The following is a 20,406-nucleotide window of genomic DNA, read 5'->3' as shown; positions in this document are numbered from 1 at the left end:
TGTCTGGGTTGAGACAAGGAAGGCAAGACATCGTCCTCCTTGGCCATCACTGCTGCTACAGAGACCCCACTCAAAGTCTTGGCCCCATTCATCTTAATCCTGAAAAGAGCTGACTGCATGTTTGCACACAGCCTGCACTGCCCAGGGTGAGTGCACAGAGGGGTTACAGACCCCCAGTGTCTTGCCTTCCTGCCCTGGGTTGCACTGTGTCTCCCAAAAAAAGACATGTTGACGTCCTGACCACCCCCGCCCTGCCAAGGACCTCAGAATGTGAGCTTACTTGGAAATAGAGTCTTTACAGAGATAATCAAGTTAAAATGAGGTCATTAATGTGCGTCCCAATCCAGTACGGCTGGTGACCTTATGCAAAGGGGAAACCTGGGCCAAGACAGGCGCTCAGAAGACGATGTGGAAACACTCAGGGAGGGAGGCAGGTGAGGCGGCAGGTTGCAGGGATTTGTCTTCAAGCCAAGGAGCACCTCAAGCTGCCAGAAGCCGGGAGGAAAGCATGACACGGCTTCTTCCCTAGAGCCTTCTGATGGAGTGTGGCCCTGCCAACACCTTGATCTTGGATGTCTGGCCTCCTGAACCGTGAGACAATAAATTCCCCATGTTTTCACCCACCCAGGGTGTTATGGAAACCCCAGGAAACTCACATGCTTCCCCACCCTTGTGGTCTTCCTGGGCTGCCTGCCATACCCGGAGCTTCGTGTCCACAACAGATGACGGAAGGTTGAGTTTTGTTAACAAGACACAGAGGATGAGCTGAGTCATGTATCTTGTGCATCGAAAACGCTCCCGGACCGTGTCTAGGAACTCAAACTGGACCCTGCAGGGTCCCCAGCATCCCCCCCCCAACTCCTCCTGCCAAGAAGTCTCCCCAGAAAGTCTCAGTCGTCATGCAACTCTCAGTGTTGCCGGGCAAGGGAGACCTTCTGGACAGATGTCCCTGGTCTGTGGTCAGCCGGGTAAAGATTCCAAACAAGCAGGGCAGCTTGAAGGGGCAGGAGGCTTCCTCCAACCACCCCAAACATTTGTTAGGAGAACAAATACCAGCTCAACAAGGATCGAAGAGATTGCTAAGTCACGGAGAGAGCAGTTTGACAACGCAGCACATGGATAAAGCCAACTGGAAAGCTGAGGCCGGGCTCCAATTCCTCCTAAATGGAATAAATAAACTGACAAGGAGGGAAAGTCCAAATGGGATGGGAGAGCAAAGCAAACACGTGTGGGCAGATCGGGGAGGCTGAGAAAAGCCACACTCTGTAAAACAACAGTGTCTCAGGGAAGTGGAGAGGGAAGGATAGAAGGACAGGAAAGGAGAGAGAGAGAGCTGTCCTGGGACTGGAGGAAATGTCTGGCCAGTAAGTCCACACGTGCCAGAGTGCTGACAACCTTGCGACACGTTAGACATCAAAACAATAGGAATATAAATAGGAATCATAATAATCTGTTGTCGATTTAGCCAGCTTAAAATTTATTTCCTTAAAGCTGCCTTTTATTAAAGGTTTCCCCTGTGCCACGCACGGTTTAAAGCATTCTGCATGATATGATCATTTCATCCTGTACAATTCGATGAATTAGATTTTTACTCCCATTCCACAGGAATCTGAGGATGATAGATGACTTGCTCAAGGTCACCCCACTAGTAAGTGAGGGAGCTGGGATTCAAAGCCAAGCTGGCCTGGTTCCCACACCCAAGCGCTTTCCCACTGCACCACGTGACACATGCGCTTTGCTGAAACGTACCTTCTAGAAATCTCCTCTAAGAAAGTAACCACATCTGTGCATAAACATTTATGTCAAAGGATGCCTAACTGTAGTATAAAAACAGTGGCCAAAAGGCAAACGTGCCACAGTCATGAAACAGTTAAAGGGTGGCACATGACGGAATATTACGCAGTGAAAATGATCTTCTGTAAGTAAACTTAAAGACACGGAAGAAAACATCCAAAGCGACATTAAGTGGAAAATTCCAGTTAAAAACTGTTCATCGGGGCTTCCCTGGTGGCGCAGTGGTTGAGAGTCCGCCTGCTGATGCAGGGGACATGGGTTCGTGCCCCGGTCCGGGAAGATCCCACATGCCGCGGAGCGGCTGGGCCCGTGAGCCATGGCCGCTGAGTCTGCGCGTCCGGAGCCTGTGCTCCGCAACGGGAGAGGCCACGACAGTGAGAGAGGTCCACGTACCGAAAAAAAAAAAAAAAAAACTGTTCATCAAGTATGATGAGCCCCCTTATTTAAAAAAGGAAACACACACACAGAGTCACACACACATGAAAACACACTCAAACACACACACACAGGAAAAGAACTTCAGGGGATATATCCTAAAATGTTGATGGGATTTCTGGTAACTGTCTTCCTCTATTCTAATAGTTTCCTAATTCTCTAAAATGGACATATTTTAGAACAGCTACTTATTTCATAATCGTACAACAATGTCGTACATTATAACTACTTCTGAAAGGACCCCCAAAGCTTCAGCTGTCATCTTTTCTGTTTCCCACTGACTAGACGCAGGAAAGAGCAGACTTTGAGTAACCCCAGCCAGCAATGTGGTACTTCTTTGGCCCTGATCTTAACCTAGGAAAAGCCCAAACTCTTGAATTAAGGAGACAAATGGTTTGCATTTCTGATTAGATAAAATGACCAGATATGTGAACTAAGCCTGGTGATTTAAGAGAGGCTGAAACAAGGACCATGTTTAGAAGCAGAAGGGGATGAGGACACCAGGCAGAGGGGGACTGCCACTTACTGCGTCTCGTAAATGACAACTGTGCTGTTCAATTCCAGCAAGAAAGGTGAAAAGCACTGAAAAGAGGGGTAGAGGGGGAGAAGGGGAATTGTTTATAAATAAACAAGAAGGCAGTGTGAAGTAGTGGTTAGGAACACAGACTCCAGAATCAGAAAAGAGTGATTCCAAGTTCGGCCACCACTTCCTAGCCATTTAACCTTGGGCACCTTAGGTGGTCATTCCACAGATACTAACTGAGCAAGTACCACGTGCTGCAGAGCATCTCAGGGGCTAGAGATACGGCAGTGCAGCAAGGATACAGAAAAGCCCTACACTCCATGGGATCTGTTAATACTAGGGAGAGTAAGAAAACACATTAGAAAAACAAGTGAAATATACAGTTTCTCAGATGATCTTAGGAGCAATGTAGGAAAACCTGTCCGAGCCTCAGCTGCCTTGCCTGCAAAATGGAATGGAAGTAAAGCAGCTATTTCCTGAACTTGGGAGATTTCCTGAGATCGCGCGTAAAGTACTGAGCGTGGTTCCCAGTTCAATCGATATTAACGGTCACCATTCTTTTGAGATTAAGAGTCAAATCTACTCTTCTACTCTGAGTGACGACACAAGAGTATCATGAGAAATGATTGCTACCATTCAGAAATTGCAGAAGCAAAGGGGATTCAACCCCATGTGACGAGGGAAAATTAAACCAACAACATGGTGGTATTGGGTTTCCTAATGGCTAAAACAAAGAGCAAAATTCTCCTTGCCTTTAGTTGTATCCAACCTCATAAGAAGTCAGAGGAATCCCTGACCTTCTTTTGATAAAGGTAATATCTGTTCTTTGGTTTCTCCTACTTCAGGATAGAGTTTAACGAAAGACACAAGATCTGGGGAGTTTCACCTGCTGCTGTGTCTCCTAAGGATGCTACATAGCAAACTGTTCTTGCAGAGACCAGGACGGAAGGAGGCTGTTTGCTCCTCTAAGCGCACACATTCCCAGGGCCATTTGGGAGTCATGAGATCATTAAAGACTCAAATGGGGTTCTCCAAAAGCCAGGTGGAGGCCTTCCCTGGTGGCGCAGTGGTTGAGAGTCCGTCTGCCGATGCAGGGGACGCGGGTTCGTGCCCCGGTCCAGGAAGATCCCACATGCCGCGGAGCGGCTGCGCCCGTGAGCCATGGCCGCTGAGCCTGCGCGTCCGGAGCCTGTGCTCCGCAACCGGAGAGGCCGCAACAGTGAGAGGCCCGCGTACCGCAAAAAACAAACAAACAAACAAACAAAAAAACAAAAGCCAGGTGGAGCCAGATGACAGAGCACAATGCAGCCTCCCACCCAGGTGTTAGGGATGAACCCCCAGAAATCAAGGGTGCTTCTGATCCATGCCCTGACCACTGTCCAATGGCCAATGATTCCCCAGGAGAAGAAGGAAAGAGATGCCATCTTTGTTAGGCAGAAGGAAAAGCTTTCCAGAAGTCACGCTTTAGAAGCCGCGGACTCCAGCCTCCTGGAGAGGAAAGAAGTCATCAGAGGCCAGAAAAGGGCGCGAAGAGATAGATGTGTGAATCTGTACGTGCACATGCCAGCCAATGCTTGTGCGAGAATGTTTTAAGTAATGGGATGCAAGGCTTTAATCAGATGGATTATCCTGGGGCTTCACAAACCAGTGGTTTATTTTTTGTGCCCCTCAGAGGGGCTCAGGGATTTGTTTGCACTTGACACCAAAGAAGGTAACTTGAGATGCTTTTCCTCATCTGTACGAAACCAGGTTTGGCACAGCCCTGTAAACTCAGGAGCTGGAAGTGTTAGGTTTTTCTCGGAAGCCCTGCTCCTATACCGAAGGGAGTCCTTCCTTTCCTGAGTAATGGGATGGCAACAAAACAGCAGAACAGGTACCCGATGCTAATTCAGAGAAACACTTCAGGAAGGCAGCATCTCAAACACTACAACCTACAAAGCAGGACCCATGAGATGGAGCAAAGGGTTAAACTGGGAACAGATGAGGAGACCGCCAAGGGGAGTTTCCAGAAAGTTCAAAGAATGCTCTGAAGGGGAAATAACATAAACCAAAAACAGCAAAAGGGAAGAGGAGCCATGAGGGGACGTAATAGAGCCTTTCCCCCAAACCACGATGCCCTGGAGTGGGGGAGGAAGCTGCTGAGTTGCAGCTTCTGTTACTGCTCTGCATAGACTTTCTCCCTCCCAGGCATCAGTCAAGCCCCCAAGGCTCCGTGCCTTTCCCACCTCTGTGCCTCCGTCTGCGCCATCCAGAGCTACCTGCTAACTCTCTTGCCCAATCCAGGGGGTTTCCTCATCACCCACCAGCAGTCTTTGGGACTCCAACTGCCCTCTGTGGGTAACAGTCCCATGGCCTTAATCATTTCTAGCTTGAGTTGTGTTTAGTTGGGGATGTCTTATCTCCCCAGATATAACATGAGTTCATGGAGGTGAGGAACCGTGAATTTCTGTATTTCCCATCAGCAAGGACATGATGCCTTACGACATCAGGTGCTCGCGAGCTACGGCTGGATGAGTGGTCTTTTCAGCACCGGAGTTTATGCCCATTTAGGTCACCGACCTGAGTTCGCTCTTCAGCTTAGATAAAAGAAGCATAGTGAACATTCTAGTTTTCTTTCTCTTGTGCTCTTGGCCACAGCACACACAGAGTTGAGGCTGGAAAGTCAGCTCTTTCTGAGGGTCTTAGGAACCCAACAAGGTCAATGGCGTGTCTCCCTTCCCGGACTTGGATTGTTCCTTCTATTGACAGGTTTCTTTTTCTTACACTCTCTTCTCTCACTTGTCCATCAATTCTTTCCAGTCCTACTTCCAAAACAGATCCCAAATCTTCTGGCTCCTTAGCACCCCCTCACGACCACAGAATCTAGGCCTCCATTCTCTCTTGCCCACTGTATTGGCAACCGACTTGTCTCACTGTCTTTGCAGCCTGCCCCCGACAAAGCACGCAGAGCAGCCTTTTACAAATGTTGAGCAGATGACACTATTCCCTGCTCCAAAACGTCCAGTGGCTTCCCAATACTCCCTCAGGCGAAAAGCTCTGGCTTCCCACCATATTTGGAGGGGGGCGTGGCTTCTAATTACACACCTCAACTCATCACAGGAATACATTCTGTAAGTGGTCTACCAGGACTTACACGATCTAGCTGGCCTCTCTCACTCTCTGTCCCAGCCACACGAGCCTTCTGCTGTGTCATGAACGTAACGATCTAAAATACCCTCTCCCAAAAGAATTTGAAAAAGAATAGATACATGTACATGTATGACTGAGTCATTTTGCTGTACCCTGAAACTAATGCAACATTGTTGATCAGCTATGCTCCAATATAAAATAAAAAGGTAAAAAAAAAAAAAATACCCTCTCCCACTGTCTATCACATCACTTGATTTTATCATCCATCCTGGCACTAATCCCCATAGGAAAATTTCATTTGCCTATCTATCTATCCATCCATCCACTTGTTTGTTTCTGCATTGAAGACTGTTTCCAGTGGAATCTAAGCTCCTTGAGAGCAGAGGGTTGACCTTTCTCGTTCTGTGCTCTGTCTCCTGCACCAACAACAGTGTCCCAGCACATAGCAGGAGCTAACTAAATATTTCTGGATAGAATGCTCTTTTTGGACACTGATGTAAGAATCACCTGCCGGCAGAGCCAAGACTTTATAGTTCTGGCCAGGAATGAAGCAGCTGCTTTTTCAAGTTACCCAGCTGAAATTTCCCATGGAAAAAAAAACGCAGCTTTAAAGATACACTCAACCGAGACAGATCCATCAGTGCTGGAAAAGCCTTGCCAAATTCTGGGACCCCTCATGCCGCTGGAGTTCAGTTCAGTGTAACCAACATTTCTTACGCACTGTATTAGTTCCTGGTGGATACAGTTAGAATCTTTCAAGGAAAGATAAATGGCACCTAGGCAGACAAGGAAAGGTGGTGTCTGTGGGCAACACGTGAGCTGTAGAGTTAGGGAGCTCTGGCTGCTGATCAAGGCTCTGTTGGGCAAGCGGCTGAACTTCCCTGAGCCTCAGTTTCCTCATCTGTGAAATGGGGGAAATTACGTCTATCTTGCCAAGGGGCTAAGGGGATGGGATTGTGCACTAAAGCACGAAGCACAGTATAATACCCAGTGTCACGACCCCACATGCAAACAAACAAGCCAATAAACCCTGAACAAATCTTTAAAAATCATCACATTCAGAACCCTCCTCTTGGATCAGAAACTTGTTCTCTATCTGCCTAGGATTTAAGGATCTGAATCTTCACCATTTCAGATATTCCTAAGGCCTTCGTTGTTTAAACTTGGGTTCAGCTTGGAAAAGGCAGAGAATTAAAGGGAAAAAGCTCACACAAACCAGGACCTGCATGTGTACCATGAGGATCTCACTTTCTGAATGTAAGGGGCACAGCTTGGGGGGTGCGTTCTTAGAGAAGAGCCTCAGATCTGCACTTGGGGAAAAGAGCTGAGCCAGGGATGGTCGCCTTTCCATGGCAGGCATGCTCCGGGCTCCCTGAGCTACACAGGGCATGTGGGGAAGGTGAGAGTACCCCAACCAGACCTCACCATGCTTCCCCAAACTGCGTGCAGAATTCATCTCATGCCCGTCTACCCTGGTGAAGACCCTCACTGGATTGTTACCCAAAGACAAAGACCAGGGATGGTGCCGAACGTGCCCTAAACTCAGCAAGACACAGAGTCTCGTGGGGACACGTAAACCTGTCCTCTTCATCCTAAGGGGGTGCTCCGTGAGGCCTGCTTATTTGTCACTCATGAGTCTGCCCTTTGATCACTGCTTCTCTACCACCCCGCCACACACACACTCACAGAAGCTCGATAATTTGGGGCTGAATGCTCAGCCCACAGGCCTGCGCTCTGAGAAGGGCCGTACCTTTGTTGAAAGGGTAGTGCTCTGAAGTTATGTGCCGCGTGACATGACCATACTCAACGGTCCCCAGCTAATGAACCTCTGACTCCAGTTGGGCCAATCAGATCTCACCCTAAGGAATCTGAAACGGGAGCCCTGGGAGAGTCCGTTGGTAGGCCTAGAATGAGAAGTGGGGAAGCGGGGTTCAGAGGCAGAGAGAACAGGGCCATGTGGTCCTGTAGACAGAGGAGTGCCTCCAGGCTCCTGGGTTAGTCTCTTATGAAGCGTGGCTACAGTTCCTGCCCTTGGATTCCCTAAGATGCCACAGTATCTGGTTATTTCCCCCTTTGGGTTAATTAATAATATCATGAGAGTATCAGCTAACATGTATTGAACCTTGACCATGTTCCAGACTCTCTGAGTCTACATGCTGTAACTTATTTAGTCTTTCCAAACAATGTAATATCTTTTTACACTTAAGAGAACTGACTGAATCTTAGCAATACTGTCGAGATCTCACAGCTAAGACGAAGCGGAGATGGGATTTAAAACCAGGCTGAGGCCCTATTTTAATTACAATAATATGCAGCTAACAGAACAGTTCTATCTACAATAAGCCCTTGCTATGGGGCAGGCACTGTACGAAGTGGTCTGAGTTATATTACCATTATCTCCACCGAGGCTTAAATGTTTCACTTGGATTCTTAAGAACTTTGAAGGGATTCCCATTTCAGGACGGCGGACTGAGTACCCACTTCAATTCTCCTCCTCCTCCTGTATCAAGTCCATCCATACAACAGAAAACACATTAAAACTCCCTTCCTGTTTTCCAGCCTAGGCAGTTATACATTGCCTAGGCTGGAAAACAGGAAGAGAGGCTTTCATTGGCTAGGAACTGTAAGGAATCCCTAAAAGAAGGTACACGTTCACAAAGCCACAGATAACTTAGGAAGCTGAAGCCAAGCACTGAATCCACGTGCAAGGAATATAGAAGAAACTGCCAGGGAAGATGACCTGGCAGTAAGAACAACCAACCACCCTCCGAGGAAAACCAGCACCACGGAAAGAAACAGCAAACTCTACTACCGGAACAACTCAAGCCCCAGGAGGCAGTTAAGAGAGTGAAGAGAAAAGGACCTTGAATATTGCATAATCTCAAAGATATAAGGCGATGCATCCACACAACAAGAATAGGGGTGTTTCAAGGGTATTTGCGTAATGATGAGACAGTAAACGATAAGGCAGGGGAGGTCATCTATGAGCTCTGCAACCAGATCCACGACGCTGCTGGGAGGGAGGTTCCGTTTCGCAGATGCAGATATAATGGTGCAGACAGAGGAGAATGAGAGCAAGTGGCTGGAGGCAAACTCGGGGGATGGCCTTGCAGGAGGGATGAGGAACCCACATCAATGTAAGCTCAAGTTTCCTGTACCACATCCTGAATGCCTCATGCCTGTCCGCTCCCAGCATGCTGTCCCATCCGCCCCTCACGTGAGCTTACACCCCAGACGACGTCATCAGAAACAGGTAAAGGAACACACTGATGCTTCCAAGCTACAGCTGTAACATTTCTTCCCGCGGTGCCCCTGAAGGCTCCCTCCCCAACTCTCAGTGCTGTAGCATGTCTTCTTTTTTTTTTTGTAGCATGTCTTTTAAGGAACATTTTCCCAGACTGACTTGGAGGAGAGCTGCCTACCAAAAAGGACAATGTGCTATTAGCATCAGAATATACCAGCTTCAAACCTAACACATAGAAAAGAAACTTACAGTTACCAAAGGAGAAGGGGGAGGAGGGATAAATTAGGAGTTTGGGATTAAAATATACACACTATTATATATAAAATAGATAAGCAACAAGGACCTACTGAACAGCACAGGGAACTATACTCAATATTTTGTAATAACCTATAAGGGAAAAGGATCTGGAATTGAATATATATATATATATATATATATATATATATACATATTTATATATGTATAACTGAATCACTTTGCTGTACACCTGAAACTAACACAACACTGTAAATCAACTGTATTTCAATAAAAAATTTAAAAAAGAACCCAGATATAAATGCTTCAGCTCATCTCTTGCCCCACTCCTTGAGTTAAAAGCAGAAGCCATTGCTGAGGGTGACAGCTGTGTGATGCAGGGTCGGGGGAAGGGGGATGGAGCCTACCTGTTGTCAGGAATGACTTCAGTTCCACCTGTAGGATATGAACAGAGAGCCCTGTGGGTTTCTGTTTCCACTGCTTTTTGCAGGGCTTGTCTCTGTCTCCGACGGGGAATCCCCAACAGTGACTCGTGCAGAACGAGACCCCCCCACACCTGCCCACACCACCATCCAGCCCCCCCCCACACCCCGCCCCGGGGAACCACCATCCCGGGCCCTACATCTGGTCGGCACGCCTCTCTCCATCATAGCTTCCAACTGCACTCAGGGCACTCAGCAGTCCGGAGAATCCCAAATCCAAAGGCTTAGAGACACACGCACTTAGCCACGGGCACTGGACATCCAGCCCCAGCACGACTGCCAGCATCCACAGGGATAACTTCTTGTAACGAGAAACCCAGGGATTGCGACCGTTCCACATGGTCCACTTTACGATTTGGGAACATGTGGTTGGCAATACAACTGTTTTAGACCTCACTAGTTTTTTCAGACCTTGATTTTCAGCTTCCTTCTCTGACCCCCACTCCTCTGCCCTCCTGCAAGTCCTGGCTCCCTAACAGGAAAACAGCAAGGAAACAACTGCCTTCTGCCAAGGTGGCCCATTGGTTGAAGCGGGTCCTCAGGGTGGGCCTCTTGGGAGCACTGTCGTCCTAAGCCTGGCGCTTGGGTGGATCCCCGGACCCGAGAGGGAAGAAAGGTGCTGACTTTCCCATTGAGCCATCGGTGCTGGACATCAACGGCAGACCTGCTCCGTAACTGCACCAAGAGCAGGGCCTCTTACTGGTACGCAAGTTCCCAGGGAGAACCAGGGCAGGAAATCTGATCACGCATAGACCACAAACACTTCTGCACTCTGCAAGCACTGTGGATGCCATGCCCTGCAGCCTGGGATGGAGCTGTCTCTCGGGGGCAGTTGGGGGGGAATTCATGAGATGACCTGTACAAAGGTACCTGCACAGGGACTTCCCTGCCAATCCAGTGGTTAGGACTCCGCACTTCCACTGCAGGGGGTGAGGGTTCGATCCCTGGTCGGGGAACTAAGATCCCACATGCCACACGGTGTGGCCAAAATAAAACAAAAAATTAAAAGGTACCTGCACAGCATTCAGGCCCTAGGAATACTGGTCTCTGTCCCTCTCTCTCTGCCCTGCTCCCTGCCCTCACCCTCAACACCGCCTTCAGGAGATGGAGTTGAGCTGCACCTAGGAATCTGCTGAGCACCTGTGATCTGCCTTCCTGGTCTCCACTTTCCGGGGCACATGCCGGATGAGTAGGGAGAAGGAGATTCAGCTCAGATGAGCTGAGCAGCCCTCAGAGCAAGGGCCGACAGCCCCCGCCTCATGACAGTTAGACTTCCTGGACTTTACGGTGATGTGAAAGTGATACGCGTTCAGCAGAAAGCGTACTTGGTGGGTCTCGAACTTTGATCGTTTTCCCTGGCCTGGCTGTATGCGTAGAGCCTCTCTCGTGATGCCGCCCCGCGATCACGATACACTTTCAGCCATTCTGTGCCCAGATGGCCATTCGGTTTTTCACTTGCGGTACAGTATTCAATACATTACATGAGATATTCGACACTTTATTATAAAGCAGGCTTTGTGTGAGAGAATTCTGCTCGCCTGCAGGCTGATGGAAGGGTTCTGAGCACACTTCAGGTAGGCGGGGCTAAGCTGTGATGTTTGCTAGGTGAGGTGTATTCAATGCATTTTCGACCAACAATATTTTCAACTTATGATGGGTTTACGGGGACCTCACTGAATGGGACAGATGCCACGGCAAAGCCACAGAGGGGCAGGGACAGTGCAGAGGGGGGTTCCACAGTGAGGTCTTTGTTGAGCAGAGACCTTTGAGATGACACAGAACGTTCTCTTTGGTTCCCTTGCCTCCACCAAGGGGGATTCCTGCATTCTACCAGGCCAAGTCGCTGGAGGGCATGCCAGGCGTCTGTCTAGGTCACTGTCACACACACTCTTCTTATCTGTGCTAACCTACGTGACCTTGCAAGTGACGCTCTATAGGGATCCACTACAAGCAAAAGAGGGTCTGTGGAATTTGGTAATTTTCAGGAGACTTTGAAATACACACACACACACACACACACACACACACACACACACACACAATCCATAGGAATCATCAATAGATGGATCTGATGCCCAGAATCTGGGACCCGCCAGGTGCCTCAGAAAACTCACCATCTGTCCACAGCCCGCTTTGAGCCTATGAAAAGGTCTGCAAGCAAGCAGCCCCCTCTGGAGAAAGTCACCATCACAGTTTTAAATTTTCTGGGGTACAACTCCAAAAGCCACTTTCATTTTTGATCTGGAATGAAATCAAGTTTGGATGGAAATGTATAGAAAATGCAAACAGGTTGGGAGATCCTCCCACGGCCAACTGATCTCTCAGCATTGTTGCTATGCTGGTCCCTGTTTCCCTACAGCCAGAGCCACGCTATTCCATGACCTGTCGCCTATCCCCCCAGCCCGTCCTGTCCTTCATCTCCCCTGGAGCCAGCACTGGTCAGAGTAACCAGTGACCAAGTCTGGCTTGATCAAGTCCCCCCTGCATTTCATTCATTTATTCGCTCATTAATTCATTCTTCCATCCATCCAACCAACAGTCTTTTTCCCATTGAACAACTATTTCAGAAAAGCCACCTCCCCTATTGAACCAGAGTGATCTTTTTTTTTTTTTTTTTTTTTTTGCGGTACGTGGGCCTCTCACTGTTGTGGCCCCTCCCGTTACGGAGCACAGGCTCCGGACGCGCAGGCCCAGTGGCCATGGCTCACGGGCCCAGCCGCTCCGCGGCATGTGGGATCTTCCCGGACCGGGGCACGAACCCGCATCCCCTGCATCGGCAGGCGGACTCTCAACCACTGCGCCACCAGGGAAGCCCCAGAGTGATCTTTTTTTAAAACAAAAGACTGACTGTACCCTCCCCTGTGCCACCTCCACTGGCTCCTGCTGCCCTTGAGGTTGGGAGGGGGCTCAGTGTGGGCCCTCCTTCCTCCCATCTCCCTGGACACATCACCCCACGCGGCTCCCCGTGAACCACAACCTGGGCGGCTTTCGGTTCTTTTAGCCCCCGGTTTCCCTCACCTGGGACCCTCTTTCCATCTGCACCTTCACCTGGAACTCTCTTCCCCCCATCTCCTCCTACTTTCACCCACGATTACAAATCACGTCACAGGCCATCAGAAAACCTCCCACGAAACTGCTGGGAACTGAGTCTCTCCCTCCACATTGGCTGCTCTTGGAAGAATTTCCCTTTCCATCTCTGTCCCAGCCTCTGCTCGCTCTCTCTCTTTAGGCAGGAGTCACAGACATCACTGTACCACAGGAAAACACATGATAAACAACCCCTAACCCTTTTAGTAAAAGGGTTTAGTTCCCCCCATAGTAAAAAATCAGACCTTCTCTAATGGCTCCATCCTTGACTGTGCCTCTGTTGAGAGGTCCCCCAAGAATTCAGGAGACTTTCTGCAGACAGACGGTAACTTAATACAGCAGCCCCAAAAGGAGATGTAAACACGGAAGGGGGACTGGGAAGAGACATTCCTGATTCGTACAAGAGCCAAAAAGTAAAAGGGAAATGTCAGAGGTTTAGAGTGACAATCTGAGGTCTCTACCAGTAACCCAACTCCAATTCAACTTGATTTCCTAGACTCGCTAATAGACCACAGTCTACAACAGCTTTCTCTCTTGTTCTTGCTGTCTCTCTTTCTTCCTCTCTCTCTTTTTCCCTCCTTTTCTCTCTCTTTTCCCCTCCCTCTCTCTCTCTTTCTCTCTCTCTCTCTCACACACACACAAACACACACATACACATGCACCATAAGACAAGTACATGGAATAAATACACTGAAGGTTTCCTTGATGGTCATTTAAATGCTAAGAAAGAGAGAGAAAAAGAAAGAATGTGAGTGAGTTATGAAAAGCAACGTTTCCCCCATTTTAATCCCCAGTCATCAAAAGTCTTAGATACTTTTTAAAAAAGCTCCACAAAAGCAATGGTAGAATGAATTCGAACATGAAGGCATCCTAGACCTGAGCTATAATCTACACTAGGATACTAATGCAGTTCCTTTTGGAAAAACTATCCTCGACTCAAGCACTATGCATATGTATTTTGGAAGGAAGGTCCGGGGGAGATACGGAGAGAAGCAGCAGGCAGACACCTCCTCATAGCTGTACAGCACCTGAGGTTACTCTGGGGACATTCCCTCCCTCCCACTGTGTGTGGGGTTGTCAGGACAGGACACACCTTGAGATGCCCTCCCTGCAGTGGATGCAAGAGGGACTCCGGCTCTACTGGTCCTTGACAAGATGGAAACAAGGAACCACCTCCCTCTGCATGCAGATGTGGGATGCGATGCCGGGTCAGGGATGGGTGGGCCCTAGGACGTTGAAACCAGCCCCCCTGGGTCACAGGGACCTTCTAGGTCCCCGAACTCCCAGCTCAGAGCCTGTTCCACGATACCACACAGCGATTTTAGGAGGTGCTCACCAAACCCTGGGGCTGCTAAAAGCAGACCCAGTCAAGCTGCCCATACTTGTCTTTCCCAATGACTCTGTCTACAAGGACTCCTCCTTCCCCAAACCCCCAAAGCCTCTGGGGTCCCTGCCACTCACCTGCCACATACCAAACATATCTTGCCACATCCTATGGTCTATTTCCTTGCAGGTCTGTCCCGACTTCCAACTGCAAGGCTCTTGAAGACAGGACTTAGCCTTCTTGGTCTTTGCACTCTACACGGTACCCGGGTACCCAGCATGGTAATTAAGAAGAGTCAAGAGAGGCACGAGGCCCCCTTCAAATAACACTTTCGTTAAGCAGATAAGAAAAACATCTAACAGATGTGTTCTGTTTTTTAAAGGCCCCCTTCCAAATTCCAACGAAGTTACTTAACAAGGACCTGATGTCTATTCTCTTTCTGCTGGTATCTGGACCCATTAAAAACAGGATGTGAAAAAAATGCCGAGGAGCTCACTGAGCAGGAGGGACTCATAGAGGACAAGAGTGGACAGTAGATGGCAGTCTGTCCCTGTGTCAGGAGTGGTCACAGACACAACACACAGTGCAGCGGGGAGAAGCAGCGCTTAAAAGCCTCGGGCAGACGCACCTCCCCCCTTTGGGCTGACTACAGCCAAGAGCAGGGCTACTTCTGGAAAGCACACACACATCTACACGTCCGCCCAGACCTAACACCTGTACATCACGCCCCTTTCCCAAACTCTCTCTGGGAAGAGCCAATGGCTCCCATCACAACGGGCTCTGAGCATCCTTCACAAGAGGCTTGGTCAGGCCTTAGGAACTCAGGGATGAGGAAAAGTGAAGGCAGTTCACGGACCCTCCAGCCTGCTTCTGGTCCAGAGGATTCCCCAGCATTATTCACACCAACACACAACATTCCATCCAGGAACCCTGTGCTTGAACTTCCGTGCTCACACGGCCCCTCCCTAGAGCACAATGATGGAACTGGCCCATTGCCCTCACCAGCTCCTAGACCCTGGAGCTCAGAGCTCAGCGTTCATCTCTGCATCTTCTCCAGCATCGAGCACAGGGCCTGAGACTTGGCAGCACCAACAGGATGCTTAATGAACAATCTTTAAACATGTGTTTTCTGAATGTCTAGAGATAGATGGCCCTAATTCATGTGCAGTGACACCCAATTTTCCCATGACCAAAAGCCACATTTGCAGAAGGACCTGGCAGACTAAGACACAGGGGAGAAGGGGGTCTCTAAAGAGATCAAGAACAGGCTTTCCTAGTGGGTCGGCAGTGAGCTTCATGACATCAGCCTCGGGACAGGCCGAAATGGGACACAGAGAACACGTATGGCTCTGGACCCTTGGGAAGGAGTATCACTTCTTTGAGCCCAGCCTCTCACCGCTGGACTCCCTGATAACTCACCTGTCATGCATTCACTCACCCAACACATATCAAGGTGTTGAGGACACAGAGATGAAAAGACCAGGTCCCTTTCTCTGCAGAGCCCATCTTCTAGTGAGAAGACAGAATACCCGGTGGTGTAACACAGGGATACCGAGAGGGAGCCCCAGGCTCCCTGGAGGATGCAGAGAGGCTTCCAGGAGAAGGTAATGGTGAAGCAAAGATGTGAAGGATGCTTTCAATATCCCTGGTGAAGAAGGGAGAGCTTTCTAAGCCCAATATACACACAGAATAAGCCCTCCGTGACCATCTCAAATTCAAGAACAGATGTATATTTCTGCTACTCCTACCCTCTTGCAATCAGAGGACGTTGCCCTCTACATTCAAGCCCCTTATCAATCCATCCATCCAGGCTTTTCTACTAGCCCTCGATTCCCATAATTCCTGATGAGTCAGGAAATTACTGATGGGGGATCATCTAAGCCAGGAGCCTTTCACTCTCCATGGAGCAGAGACTCCCCAAATTGCACAGTGAGACTCTGGGACAGTTTGGGGTGGAGCCTGGTATCTCTCTTCATAGTTCAGGGTCCTTCTGATTTCGCTCACCAAATTCAGCTACCCAAAGGGAATTTTATCCCACATAAACCTTTCCCTGTGCTTTCAACTCCCAATCCAAGACCTGCCACCGATCTGGCAAGCTTGCTTCTTCAGCACTTTATGAACATGCACTCCTCCATGTGTTCAAGAACTTATCTGGCATCATGTAACCTCATTTCCTCCTCCACCCCCTCCACATCTCTGCACATAAGTCCTCCAGAGGAGCAGGGATACCCAGAAATGCCAGGCATGGGCCACGGTGAGGCTCAGGGAGCAGCAGAGTCATGGAATATGTGAACTGGCAGGGTCCTTTTGACTTTCCAGTGAATCCCATTCCCTCTTTTTCCGGAAGAGGAAACAGAGGCCCGTGGAGGGAGAATGCTTTGCTCAAGGTCGCACAGCTAGTTTGAGTCCTTTGCAAAGAGTGGTGAGGTGAGCAGTTTGGGGAGCAAACGCTGGGTGTCAGGAGAGCTGGGCTCCTTCCCAATTACAGGACGCACATATTGGGAAACAGGTGATTTCCAGAGCTGCACTTTCCCTCTTGGACCCAGTGGAAGCAGGGGATGGATGTCCCCCATGATCCATCAGGAGTAGATCTGCTAGACACAGAATGGAAATAATCCCAGACTGAGATCTTGAACTATATTCCCTGAGGGATGGTTTGGAGCCAGAGGGGGAGGATATTTTTAAATGCCAGGGGCTCAGACCTAAAAACAGAGGGGGGGCAGGGCAAGACCGGTCTATCATAAAAAAAAAAATGATAATAATAGGGCTATGTCCTCTTACAAAGAAGGAAAGCATCACCCTACACGTGGAATGTTGTTTTAAACAAAGCAAACACATATCTTTTGAGCACCCACAATTTCACAGGCATGAGGTTAATGCTGTCCATTTATTAGCACATTGCAAATACTTTCCAGCAACAGAACCAAGTCATTCTCATTCATTGCTTTGAAGATGTATGTGTGGTAGTGGTGACGGGAAAGTCAGTGGAGGGAGAAAAAACAAGAGCCTTCAGTCACACGCTTCAGAGATGGTGGCAACATGCACCCGAGAACACCTCTGGCTTCCCTACTTCTGGTATTGCCCAGAAGGGGATGCAGCTAGCAAGTGCCAGGGCTGGAAGACTCTAAAACTGCTCTGCTCTGCATCAAACAGAGCCTGGGGACCCCGGTCCTTGGTAGCAACTCCTGCCTTCAACCTCTCAGCAAGAAATACATGGCCCTTGTATACATGGAGGGAGTTCCCTAGCCTTTCAAGGAAAGCCATTTTCCAAATTCTGAAGAGCCCTCACATTCTCCATTCTCTTTTACTTTGATTCTGTGCAACCCTCACCACAGGACTCAAGAACCCTGGGACCCACCACCTCTCGTGGGCAAGTGCATCAAAACCAGATGTCCAGCTCCAATCTTACAGAGTTTACAAGGAGGCAATTGTGACTTAAATCAACACCCCCATTCTGGAAGGGCAGATTCCCTTGTCAACAGGACGGGAAGTAAAGGGGGAGGGCGTTGGGAGCTAAGACAGATCTGACACATGCTTTCCAGCAGGTGGCCAGAAAGCCTCAGCATTTGTCTTGCACGTGAAAATGAACCTTCCGGTGGAGCAGGTTACCCTGTGGGGTGACAGACTTTGGAGAGGGCTATCAAGCAATCTCCCATCTGGATGACATCACAGAATGCAGAAACAGAACCTGATTGGCAGGTGATGGACTTGGGATGGTCACAGGCTTCAGGCTAGAAATGTCAGCACATCGAGATCTAGCTGTGTACCCGTAAACATCCCCCTTAACCTCACATAACCTCAGTCTCCCCACCTGCAAAAGAGATTATTTGGGGCACTGGGATAACACCATGTGATATTTACAGTAATGCCTGGCGCCCAGTAAGTACTCAAATATTAACTATCATCATCATCAGTCATCTTCAAGGGGGGTCCTTCTCTTAGTCAGAAACACTAATAGGCGTTCATGTGGAAGCTGGATGACTAGCATCGGGTCTACCAGAAAGCCAAACCCCACCCCTTAGAACTCTGTATACACTGTGCAGGCGAAGCCAACTTCAAGAGTATTCTTGGCCAAAAACAAAACTCTATGGCAAATTCTTTGCATGCCTTTCTGCCTTTGACTCAGCCATTCCCCAAAGATAAAAACAGGAGCTCATTGAGGGTGTGCCAAGATGCACTCCAAGCAAAGCATATTAGCGCTGAGCGAGTAGGAGGATGGGGCTACTGGAGAATCCTCAGATGGCGCAGTTGGAATGGAACTTTGAGATCCTCTAGTTCAAGGTCTTCATTTACAGATGGGTACGTCAGGGCCTGGAGAGACCATCTAGGGTCACACAACAGCAACCTATTAGTGACAGAACTCAGGGGCAAGCTTGATGCCCCACCTCTAAGTGAGCAGGCTTTCTGCTGCCCCAGGCTGTTGAAGATGACCTGGGCCTGGGATCTTTTGAGATCAGTAAGCTGCCATGTACGCCTACAGCTCTGGTCTTGAATGAGAAAGAAGCTCAACCCTTTCAAAAAATCTCTGACTGAACAAAATCCATAGAAGACCGGGGGCTCAACCAAAGTCTCTCCTGGAGACGCTGCTGAAAAGTGAGCAATCACAACAGACCACACCAAAGCTCACGTCAAAATCCTTCTCCAGCGAAACCACACGGACAGGCAGAGGTTAGTCCTGCAGGGATGCCCAGAGCCACAGACAGCCTCTGGTGGTTCCCAGTTAGGACTGCTTGAGAAGGACCATGGCGCAGATGTGGACACGAAACAGCCAACGCATCCTCACCGCCCAGAGGTGCGTGCACACTTAGCCCCTTGGTATTTTTAGGTAGAAGGAAAGGCTGACTTACGGAAAACTGTCAACAACACGAGAAGACTTTAAAGATCTTGGTCCCTCTACATGTGCGTTCATAGGTTCTAAAATGAGTCCTCTGAAAAGCTGCCTTTGCCCAGCCTTGATTTTAATAGAAATCTGCTCAGGCAAGAATGAGGTTCTATCTGCACTGGCCTCAGACTTCCTAAAAGCTCACACATCCTCCATCCCCAAACACAAATGGTCTGAAAAAAAGCTGCTCCCAATTTCTTCCACAGGCTGGCTCTTCCTCAAGACACAATACGGCGGCGGTCCAGTCTGAACCAGGTGCCCATATACCTGCCGCCCACAACACAAGCTCTAGGAATGCCTCCTGCCCAGCCAGGGCCCCTCCTGTGCTCTTGTGTCCCCCAGCACACACACAGCCCTGCTCTCCTCTCTCTCTGCACACACCTATCCACGCACAAAGTACATCCACAGAGCTTATCAACAGCACCACACGGGTCTTAGGCTGGTCTCCGGTAGATTTGGTCCTTCTCCAACAAACTCAATTTTAAAGAAAACTAAATGGAAAACCCTAGCAAGGGTCATGAGTTCAGCATCCCCCCCCCACCAGAAACTGCCTCATTAAAGAGCAGCTGGTGGGGTTGGGAAGCAGGGTGGGGGGTTTGAAGGATCTTCTGTGTCGGCCCGACTCCCCGCTCTCATTCCCGCCAACACTGGATTTACATTCCTCACAGTTGGGGTGGGAGTACTGGAACTGCTCAGGAAACAGTCTGGAGAAGCCCGAAGCAGGGGCTGCCTGCTGCATTCGCCGTCCTGGATGGAGGGGGAGGCCTGCACATCTGATCTGTCTGGGAGGGGAGCTGCGGAGATGGGAAATGTTATGTAATTAAACTCTGCTGGCCTGTCCCGCCTGGGGAATGTGAGAGCCATCAACAGTGACCTCTTCCAATCAACTTAATTGGCCCAATCTCGCCAAGAAAAGCAGCAGAATTGGTTTAGTGCCTCATGGAAATAGCTTAGCGCCTGACTATTTATGGCCACTGAACTCAAGGATGGATGGGAGCCTGACTCTGAGCCAGCAGTTCACAGCATGTGCTGACTTCTGGGAGGACTCGGAGGCTTGGGTGGGTTTCCTGGTCCCTCTTTTTTGTTTGGTCTCCACTTTTGTCTCTGGGGAAGCGGCTGCACCCACTTGCTGCATTGGGTGTCTGCAAAGACCCAAAGCCCATGCCCTCTTTTCACGGGCAGGCTCTTGCCTGCCAAGGACGCGTAGCCCAGAGAAAAACAGACCTTCGTAGTAACCCGGGCTGGCTGGAC

The 20,406-nt window shown here is 49.3% G+C and overlaps 1 protein-coding gene across 2 annotated transcripts in view; it reads right to left on the bottom strand.

Moving 5' to 3' along the window:
- NTF3 (neurotrophin 3) overlaps positions 1-20,406 on the bottom strand; it is a gene marked incomplete at its 5' end in the record, with an annotated part of 67,202 nt that overhangs the window by 40,577 nt on the left and 6,219 nt on the right. Inside the window, one exon of one of the 2 annotated variants that reach the window (XM_082666442.1) lies at positions 11,977-12,041. The exons of the other annotated variant lie outside the window; for it this stretch is intronic. Within the exon in view, the coding sequence (XP_082522568.1) occupies positions 11,977-11,979 (3 nt within the window). Of the gene's footprint in view, positions 1-11,976; positions 12,042-20,406 lie in introns of those variants that run through there. 2 annotated transcript variants of the gene reach the window in all.

This window comes from Grampus griseus, assembly GCF_964374135.1.
Source record: "Grampus griseus genome assembly, chromosome: 11".
Lineage (NCBI taxonomy): Eukaryota > Metazoa > Chordata > Mammalia > Artiodactyla > Delphinidae > Grampus > Grampus griseus.
The sequence above is the reverse complement of the archived record's forward strand: the minus strand, read 5'-3'. Positions and strand labels throughout refer to the sequence as shown.